At 39.0% G+C, this 10698-nt stretch overlaps 1 protein-coding gene across 1 annotated transcript in view; it reads right to left on the bottom strand.

Annotated features, from left to right (window-relative positions):
- Window positions 1–2002: 2002 nt before the first annotated feature.
- NUP205 (nucleoporin 205kDa) overlaps window positions 2003–10698 on the bottom strand; it is a 47583-nt gene continuing 38887 nt past the window's right edge. The window contains 10 exon segments of the mRNA XM_009999039.1: window positions 2003–2353; window positions 3870–3943; window positions 4638–4766; window positions 5622–5745; window positions 6183–6349; window positions 7062–7188; window positions 7729–7857; window positions 9225–9301; window positions 10243–10369; window positions 10592–10698. The exon segment at window positions 10592–10698 is cut by the window's right edge and continues 19 nt beyond it. Coding sequence (XP_009997341.1) covers window positions 2201–2353; window positions 3870–3943; window positions 4638–4766; window positions 5622–5745; window positions 6183–6349; window positions 7062–7188; window positions 7729–7857; window positions 9225–9301; window positions 10243–10369; window positions 10592–10698 — 1214 coding nt within the window. The 3' untranslated portion in view covers window positions 2003–2200.

The raw sequence follows: 10698 nt of genomic DNA, 5'->3' as shown, positions 1-10698 counted from the left end.
GGTGAGTTGCCCTCGGCCGGCGGAGCTCCAGTTACCTTCTTGTGCTTAACGGGACACGCTGTGTTCACCAGCAGGGTGAGAAGTAAGAAAAAAGCCCTGCTGGGAAGCCAGGAAGGCCAACTCTGTAAACCACTGCTATCTAGCTGTTCCTATACAGGGACAGGGCTGATAACAGGGCTATCAAGTTCCTGCGTAAACGACGATGTCATTCATGGAGTTACACAGATGAGCAAGTATAAAATAATTTAAAAAATGTAAAATACTAAGTAATGAAAACTCACGAGGAGAATTTGCAAGGCACACATGGGCTTTAAGGTCAGGGATTATAATAAAAATTAACAGATCTCATGTCAAAGATCAGTGGTGACACTATTTTATTGCTTGTTTTCAAGGAAGAGACGAGGTATGGGTGTCTCTCAATCTGTAACTGGATCCCAGCTGCCACTCAGGCTTCCTCCTCATGCATTTATTTTGTCTTTTTATTCCTGTTCCAGCAAGAGCAGCACAGAAACTTTACTCCCCCAGGCCTTTAAGGACCAAACTGAGGCAGTCACCTTCCATGACTTTCCCCATAATTTCCCCCCCACCTCCCCCCCATCTGGACCTGTCCAAAGAGTCAGTACAAAGCCTTGTACTTCTGTCAACTGAAAAAAAAAGCAGGGAAAGGGGGAGCAGAAACAATCAGTTCACAGTGCAAAATTATCACCTAAATAGAATCCAAACCAAGGAGTGATTGCAGGGACTTGAACCCCCTGTTTTCATTAAACCTGTGTGTGAAGCAAGAAGAGCATGAACAGACACAAACCTTTTAGTTTTGTCAGAAAGCATCCACAGAAGTGGTGTCATCATGGTCACAGAACCATCTACCTGGACTTGTGCAAAGTGTTCAACGCTGTTGTGCATGCCATCTGGTCTCAAAACTGGAAGGATATGGATTTGATGGATGGACCACTCAGTGCATAAGGAATTGGCTGGATAGTCTCAATCAAAGAGTAGTGATCAACAGCTCGATGTGCACATGGAGACCAGTGATGAGTGGTGTTCCTCAGTGGTCAGCACTGGGACCAGTGTTGTTTAACATCCTTGTCAGCAACATGGACAGTGGGATCGAGTGCACCCTCAGCAAGTTTGCTGATGACACCAAACTCTGGTGCAGTTGACATGCCAGAGAGAAGGAATGCCATCCAGAAGGACCTCAGCAGGCTTGAGAGGTGGACCCATGCCAACTTCATGAAGTTCAATAAGTTCCTGCACCCGGGCTGGGGCAACCCCCAGCACAAATACAGGCTGGAGGGCGAATGGATTGAGAGCAGCCTCGATGAGAAGCACTTGGGGATGTTGGTCGATGAAAAGCTCAACATGAGCCAGCAATGTGCCCTTGCAGCCCAGAAAACCAACCAGGTCCTGGGCTGCATCAATAGAAGCATGGCCAGCAGTTCAAGGGAGTCAATTGTTGTGAGACCCCACCTGGAGTACTGTGTCCAGTTCTGGAGCCCCCAACGCAAGAAGGACATAGGGCTCTTGGAGCAAGTCCAGAGGAGGGTCATGAAGATGATCCAAGGACTGGAGCACCTCTCCTAGGAAGACAGGCTGAGAGGGTTGGGGTTGTTCAACCTGGAGAAGGGTCTGGGAAGACCTTATAGCAGCCTTCCAGTACCTGAAAGGTCTGCAGGAAAACTGGGGAGCGGATTTTTACCAGGGTATGTACTGATAGGATGAGGGGTAATGATTTTAAGCTGGAAGAGGCTAGATTTAGGTTAGACATTAGGACGAAAAATTCTTTAGTGTGAGGGTAGTGAGACACTGGAACAGGTTGCCAAGGGAGGTTGTGGATGCCCCCTCCCTGGAAGTGTTCAAGCCCAGGTTGGATGGGGCTCTGAGCAATCTGGTCTAGTGGGAGGCATCCCTGCCCATGCAGAGGCGTTGGAACTAGATTATCTTCCAACCCATTCTATGATTAGAATTGTTTCTTGCTTGAAATTTTACATTAATCAGAACTCGGTTAAAAACAATCATTTATTTTTCTTGTCAAGTTGGGAGCAGTAGGAAAGAATACACAAAAATGATCCATAGGGATACGGAAAAAAGTAACAAAATATTTTTGACATTATTTAGAAAATGTATGATCTATAAAACCTGATGATCCAGAAGGTCTGCCCTAGTACATTGTTTCCAGGACCAAGCAACACGTATCAGTCTTTTAGGTCCTTGATATCCTTAGGAGTCCACGGATGCGTCTGACAAGAGCTTGAATAAAGGTGTATCGTGACCGAACCTTAGAATATAACCCTTCGATATCCAGAAGCTTCTTCTGCAGAGATTCACCAAAGCTGTTTGTGGCTTCAATCTGAAGCTGAGAAACAAGAGATTTGTTGCAGTCATGAATACAGAATCTTCTCTTTCTGGAATGTTTGCTTATCTGTCATTAACTACCTGTCAACATTTTACCACAATTTACTCTCTAAAGCACTTTCCAAACTACAATTTTTTTCTGACTGTCCTAGTAAGTACTAATTGCATTCTTCCTTTTTTTTTTTTTTTTCTAAATTATAAAATGTTTAGCCTTTCTACACAGTTTTTTGCATGACTCAGGGCATTTACAGGTCATCCAAATATTACCACCCAGCAACCTCTTTAACTTTTAGGAATTAAACAGCCTTACATAATTCAGCTTCTTCAGCTATAGTCATACCAATACTTCTAAACAAAATTTTCCTAGTCCTTTAAGGACTGTTTAGGATTTAGAGTCCATGCATGAAGACGACATATTTTCATTAATAAATATGCAAACAATTCCTGAAAAAAGTGTTATATTTTAAGTATTTTAGCAAGAATTTACTGTACATTTTACTTTGAACTAATTATATAAAAGGCAGATGCCTCATAAAAAAATACACAGAACTGTTTTTATAATCACAGAATCACCAAGGCTGGAAAAGACCTTTAAGATCATCAAGTCCAGCCTATGACCAACACCACCACATCAGCTAGACCATGGCATTAAGTACCACATCCAGGCTTTCCTTGAACACATCCAGGGACAGTGCCTCCACCACTTCCCTAGGAAGTCCATTCCAATGTCTAATGACCCCTCTCCCTGTGAGGAAGTACTTCCTAATATCCAACCTAAACCTTCCCTGGTGCAGCTTGAGGCCATGTCCTCTTGTCTTGTTGCTAGTTGCCTGGAAAAAGAGCCCAGCCCCCATCAGACTACAACCTCCCTTCAATAATTCTAAATCTTACAAAGGTATTTGAAACTGCACAGGTTTTTGATCAGTTTTTTTCTGCACTTAAATGTCAGTAGGATTTATTAATAAAAATTGTAGTTTTTTCTGCTACCTCTGCATCAAATTTACACAAACTAGTAAGTTGCTGTGTAACCAGAAATCAGTTATTTGCTAGCATTCACATTTTATAGCCTCTTCAGTTTCTTGTTGCCCTTTTTCATCTAATTTCTCTACAACCTAGCTGCAACTGACCAGTAGTAAACAGCTATAGGGTCACTGAAAACTGGGAATCCTGGCCTTGTATTAAGAGTCATGCAAGGGTAACTGATGTTTTCAGAAAGCTGTTATTAAAAAATACATACCATTTGACTGGTTTACAAGAGAAAATTCTTTTTTGTAAGTCTAACTAATTTTTCATTTAGCTTTTTATATTAAAGCTTGAAAATAATGTGTGCAGCAGCACAACTGCTACCTGCTTCAAAAAAATACTTTAAAAAAATCATTTATTTAATCCTACGTTAGGTTATATCCTTTTGGTGTTACCACAGGTTGTTCACAGGTGGGAAACCCACAGCCAGACTGCTCTCAGCTGTATGGTACTCAAGCACATCCTGTACTTCTCAGCAGACTGTCACATCTCACCTGCTCTATATCGTGCTGGCTCACTCGATTCAGTCCACTACTGAAATCCAAGTGGGGCTCAGAACCAAAGGAATCTAGTGGCAGAAAAAGAGACATTGATATTATGTTGGCTGCTCCACACTACCTTCTCCACATCCAGTTATAAAATGAGTTTAAAACGCAGTGTTCCAACTTTGTCAGAGAACTTGGGGTTTAGAAGTGGTACTTTTTTTTTTTTTACTTAAATGATTTGGAGAAAATAGGGTAAGTTAGAGCCATAAACTATTTTGATCACACAACATGGCGTTTTAGGCAAAAAGCTCCTCTCCAGATCACTTCTCCCTTTCTAATTTCCTTCCTGATTTATTTAGTTTTTAACAACAAAAATAAAGCAAACTTTAAATCTTGTGACTCAATGGTGCCTACAATTCTAGAAATACTTTTTAAACCACCAAAATTAAGTTTGGTTCTTAATTTCATCTTAGATTATTATTTGAAATCTTTTACTAAGTTGTTTTGAATCACTAATCTGATTATTTGAACTTCATGTGGTTTGAATAACAGGTATTTTTAAAAAGTTAGCGTTACTTTCCTTTGAGCTTATGTGTAATAGACAAAACCCAAGTCTATGACTCAAAAATATTGCCAGTTCTCCAGCAGAAAATTCAAAGTTATGTCAAATACAAAAAAAGTCTCTTTTTTAAAATATAAACAGAAAAATATTAATCATAGTAAATAAGTTTTAAAGTTAAACATCAGAAGTTATTCAAAGGCCCTTTGATGCTTTACCTTGCAGCCTTCCTTTTTTAAATGACATCCTGGAGGACAGCAGTGGGTCTTGGGAGTCAGAGGGTGTGCAATGCAGTAGATAGTGTTCCAGATGGCGCCAAAGAATGAAGAGACATGTTTCTATAATATCTGCAGACACATCTAAGTGAAGGAGTCTAATTTTTTTGTCTTTAAATTATTCATTTACCACATGAGCGTATTTACATGCTTGGAAGCAGCCAATGATATTATCTCAACAATCTGTCACCTCTTCCAGCAAAAGCAGCTTCTCAGCCCACTGCTATGGAGTGGCAATAGGTCTCTTGCACTTTCCTTACCTGCTTCAGGGTAAGGCTGGCTAGGGTACTTCAAGGACTGCTACTGATCCTGAGGAGGTTTTAAACTAGCACCAAACCTGATGTGATTTGTAATGGCAGCTCAGCTGTACAGACAGTGAATTAAAGCTGAACTTTCAAAGCCTGGGGATGGCAGTAACATCTTCAGTTGCAACACGTAATCAAAGTAGGTTTCAAAGGAAAATTCTGGTCTGCTGCAGGCAGTTTTGTGCATGACTACTTATATCCATAGAATTACTGCTGTTTCTGAGATTAGGTTTCTGCAAGGTTCACTATAAGACTGGAAACTCCAGTTCCTCCCATGGGCACTTCAAAATTATTTTTTAAAATATTTCTTCCACCACACTTCTTCATATGTGAATCTTTAGTGGGTCTGGACACTGAACTATAATAACTGAGCTATAATAAATCCTCTGTTATAATGTTACAGGAAGTCCTAGCAGGTTCTCCATAATGGGAATTGCTAACTTGAAAATATTTACATTCTGACAAAAGCAGAACAATACCCTCTTACTAATTCAATTTTAAGTATTTCAAATTTCTCTTTTGCAAAAAAGTCTCGATCAAAGTGGCCAGAAATCTATGTAAAAAGAACCCGTTCCTATTTTTCTTCATCCCCTTGAGGGTCAGTTCAATTTTAGAAGGATACAAGAACACAGAGAAAGCAGCTTGGCTTGGTTGTTTATTAGCTTCACCAGGCGTCGCCTTGCCAAAACGTATTTTTGGGAAGTGGAGATTTTGTCAACCCCAGCTGGCATAACTGACTGACACAGCTGTGATAAGAAGAGGAAAAACAAGAAGACTGCAGTAACCACAGAGCATCAAAGGAAATAAGTATATAAAATTACTAATCACTAAAATTACTAATTAATATCTAGAACTTCCTTGTCAGCTACTATTTCTTCAAAGCTCTGCTCTGTATTTTGAATTTGCATAAACTTGCTGACAAGAAAAAAAAAAAAAAAGGAGAAATTCAGTTTATCCCCAAACAACTACAATAAAAATGCACAACTTTTACAGTTAAGCCAAGTTTTCCCCCCCCAAAGTTTTAGGTCACTCATTCTATGGAGGCCTTAATCAACAGTAGAAAGGAATATCCACAAGAACTGCAACTATTTACTTATCTAAGATGCTTTATATTCTCTGTTAACAGTTATGTCTAAATTCCAAACAAACAGTACAGAGACTAGAGAGTCATAAGAATTATTACCTCTTTTATTTCATCTGGTGGTAGTTGCTCCACATTTTGCAGTTTGTTAACACTCTGACGGTGGCTGTCATAGTAACTGAAGAAATCACTTGTGCTCTGTTTCAGCAGGTAAAGGATAATGCCCAAGCCAGGCAAGTGCCAGTATGGGACCACTGGTGTTTGTGTATCTAGAAAAGAGGATGCAGGAATCACAATCAATTGAAGAAAAAAAAATAAATTGTATGCTCTCTGTCAATAAACTTGTGAAAGACATGAAAGCACTGGCAAGTTTGTTTTATACTTCTGTGTCAGAAGTCACACCAATGAAAGTCTAGGCAAAGAGTCCTGTGGCTGCAGTACTAGAAGGCAGTCAGCATAGTGCAGTACTGAGTGCAACATGTGAAATGTAACTACACCAGAAGATGTTTATTTAAATATTTTAACCAGTCAGCTGTGTAACAGCACATTGTAAACTCTTGTTATGGGATGTAATGAATATTGACAGTCAGCATCAAAACACATCTAACATGTCATAAATGAGGTCCTAGTGTCACATAATATAATCGAACACAGATGCTGAAAAAAAGAAAATCCTCACTTCCTCCGTGCTTTTTATTTACATAAGTATTTCTTTACTGATACATGTGTTTCTGAGCTGCCATGGGAAATGCATTAAAAAGGAATTTTTGGTCACATTTGTTTTAACTTGGATTAGTTTCCTGATTTGGCTTAGTGCAAGGCTGTGCAAGCACATGTTCCAGAACTAGAAAATGGGCAGCTACAGTACTGGCATAAAGTGAGTCAACGTGTATGTGAAAGTACAGCCTCTGGTTCATTATCTTCTACTAGCCCAAGTGTCACACCCTTCAGTATCATAAGATAGGAAACCAAAAATCTCACCCTGTCGAGGCCCATCTCGGTTGGTCGATTCTGACAGGCTGGGAGTAAAGAGACAAACAGCGTGCTGAAAACTGGGGGCACTTTGCAGCATAAGTGACTCACAATATTCCATCACGTTTGCACAGATCTGCCAAAAGAAAATATTAAAGAACGACAACATGTCAGTCACAGTTCCTACAGGCTTCGGAGTGGTAAATTTTAAATGGATCAATGTCTGTAAACAACAGAATTTGCTTTCTCTCTTCTCACCAGAATGTGATGATTCTTTTTTCTGACCAGTTACAACCCCTCTCTCTATTTCAAGTCTAGGACTTGCAACCTTGCCTCTCTCCCAAACCTACCAGTTGAAATTTCTGGTCAATTTGAAGTTCCTTTTGTCTCTTAGTATTAGCCATTGCCCTCTATATCCAGCCTTCATTTTTAAAATTTCTGATCAATTTAAGGCTTTGAAGTTCACAAAGTTTGCATCAAGAACATTAAAGGTTGCTAATGCAAATTTAAGTAACCAGCCTTTCAAGGTTTACTTTAGACAGAACTAAAATGTGGGATCCTACACCAAACTAAAAGCAGTGTAGAGTATTACCACTATATGAAAGTGTGACAACTAAACAAATCTGCACAGCAGGTAAAATGTCACAATCTGAGACTGAGCTTTTTGTGTCCTTACCTGTTGCATGGCCAACTCAATTTCATCCCTCTTGTTCACTCTGTCTCCCTCTGTGTTATCATCCTGCAGCTTAAACTGACGCAGCCTGTCTGAGCCACCAAACCGACTCAGAAGTCCTAAGCACTGGCGCTGCCGTAAGAAATGTAACATTTTAATTAGTATCTCTACAAATGAAGTGCATGGTTCTTTCCGCTCAAGTGATACACACCTTTTGAAACACAACAGCAAGGGAGCAATGCAAATAAAACTTTCAGCACTTTGTAAATCTAAATGGTTCAGACACAATGTTTTAACTCACCTGTAATTAATTTAAAAGTTAATGGGAACCTAAAACAGTTCCTTGAGAAACGAGCGCAATTCAAAAGCACAAGACTCTGCCTTATGTCTCTTCCAGTCTATTATATTGACAAACATCAACGACAGTTTATGTTTCCCCATTCCCAGTTAAAACACCTTTAGCCATATAGACAAAATAACACAATCTGGATATGAATATAACAAGCTGCATAAAAGTGGAGTGCAAAAATCAATTCCATAGTTTCAGAAAAAGAAGTAACGATCAATAAATTTGTTTTTAGTTTACATGTGGTTGTTGAGACCACCAACGTGCCTCAGACTGTAAGCCAGTTTTGTGTGGAATGACAAAAGAATAGATATCAAAGATGAAAGATTTTTTGGTAAATATTTTTTGGGGAGAATAAAACACTTAAATCCTTTTATTACTTGATGAAAATAAATGACAAACGAGCAAAAAGTTACAATAACAGATGACTGATTCACACAGCGTTGCTTAGAACATCCCTGTTTTCAAATTAATTAAAATTCTATATAACAAACAGAACTATTTAACAGGGTAGCCTCTTCCATAATTTTTAAGAAAATATTTCTTTATGAAAGGCCTTGCTCACAGGAACCACAAAGCTTTAAAAGCATTGCTGAATGCTGAGCTGTAAAGAGGTCTGCAAGGATACCTTTTAAGCAAGATGTACTCTACCTTAGCTTTCATTCTCGCTTCTAAGTCTGGTTATTTTTAAAAGAGGAGCAAAGAAATTAAAAATTAGCATGTTCGCTACTTCAAATTGTTGAGCTGGAGATAAGCTTGTGGCAAAACAGAGTATTTCTGTGTTACTTCACGTTTGGTGTTGACCTCAGATTCTCATTCTCCTCCACACAGAGTGAATGCTAATCCAGGTAAAGAAAAAAAGTCCCTGACACAACTCTGATGTTGCCAAATGCTAACTTTTCTACTTGGTTTGGTGAGGAATAATTAAAAAAAAAAAAGCCAAAACAAAAAGCAACCCATAATCTAGAAAAAAACAAACCACCAAAACCACACAAACTACCCCCCAAAAAAAAAACCAAACCACCACACAGTCTTCTTAACGGTAGAAAACATCCTTTTCAGAACTGCTAACAGTCAAACTACAAAATCATGAAGAAATCCATCTACATATAAAATTTTTAAAGGAAAAGTGTTAAATATGAAACTTCATTACCTGAAATCGGCCTATATGGCCTTGTAGCTCCATCTGTGTCCCTTCATTAACATCCACGTCCAGCTCACTCAGCACTCCTGGGAAAAGATACAGGCATTAAATGAACCTTTTTTTTTTTTTCCCAAAAGAAAACAGATTTATGCAGTATATACATTTCAATACAAGCATTGATCATAAAAATTTCAGTCAAACATATTGTTTGAGGAAAACATTGAGATATGGATGCAGTTACTAGGAGGTGCATGACCGCATGTAGCTTCCTGTTCTGCTAAGTAATTAAGAGGTGGGGGTGGAAGGAAATAAGTTAAGCATGAAAACTGCAGCTATTGTGTAAAGCTCAGCATACTGTAAGCAAAGAAACATTTGGGCTCTACCTACAGCTCTGTACTCCTTTCTACTGTAGTCAGACATCTCTGCTGAACAAAGAAAGCCATTCAATCAAAATAGAGAAGTTATTTTGAAATGGTAAGCAAGTCTCCCAGCATGCAGAAGAAATCATTGCATCCATCACAATAATTATTACTTCTCTGTGAAGATAAGTCACCCAAGAGAAATGTCAGCATGCTAATTCACAGTGCTTCTCCCTGGAAGCTCTCTTTTTTAAATAAATATAAATGAAGATGACATTTACAAAGACAGAGTATGCAAACAATTTTGTCTTCATTTCCTCAGTCACAGAATTTGCCATGAAAATTCTTTTTGAAGATACCATGTGCACTTTGAACACTACAACTTGCAAGTCATCTCAAAGACAAAAAAGTACTTACTGTCAGGTAGCATGACAAGAAAATGGGAAGTCGAATCCATATCGATAAGAGCTCTATGTCCACTGCAAATCCACCACGATTACTTCAAGAACAGTTATTTAACATTTCTTTATTTTCTCCAGAACTCTACATGTCACTAAACCCTGTATTGTAATAAATATTCCCTTGTATGTCTTATTATTTCTTCATAGAAAACAAAGCCTGAGATCCTTGCAGATGGGACTAACAGACTTCAAAACTGCAGTTCCTACCTGGCAAAGCTGCCTTGCTTATTATTCCTGTCAGGGAGGCCAGCTCCTGGAGAGATCCAACACTAACATCTTGACACCTCAGGATTGCCTGGATAGTATCTGAATGGGAAATTAGAAACTGCAAAACCTGTACCACAAGAAGAAAATGGAAAATATGAATAACTCAAAATTTAGCAGTGGGCAGAAAGAAAGCAATGCTTTTACTGTCAGAGAATGTTAAAGTGATCTCACATACCAGTCAGGATGGGGTTTTAAAAAAAAAAAAAAAGCTTGCTTTCAGAGCAAAATGACACCTCATTTCTTTAAAGGAGCAGTAGCAGTGATACTTCAGCATCTTTTTGGAACTTACCTGTCCTGCCGCTTGCAGGTGTTGTGCCATGCTGGATGTGAGGATCACTTGACACAGCTGAAGGGCTGGAAGAAGAATCTGGCGATAACGTTCCACTGGAGCAGGAA

This window comes from Chaetura pelagica, unplaced genomic scaffold (genome assembly GCF_000747805.2).
Source record: "Chaetura pelagica isolate M959 unplaced genomic scaffold, ChaPel_1.0 scaffold725, whole genome shotgun sequence".
In the NCBI taxonomy this organism is placed as follows: Eukaryota; Metazoa; Chordata; class Aves; order Apodiformes; family Apodidae; genus Chaetura; species Chaetura pelagica.
This window is presented reverse-complemented; position numbering and strand designations above follow the sequence as displayed.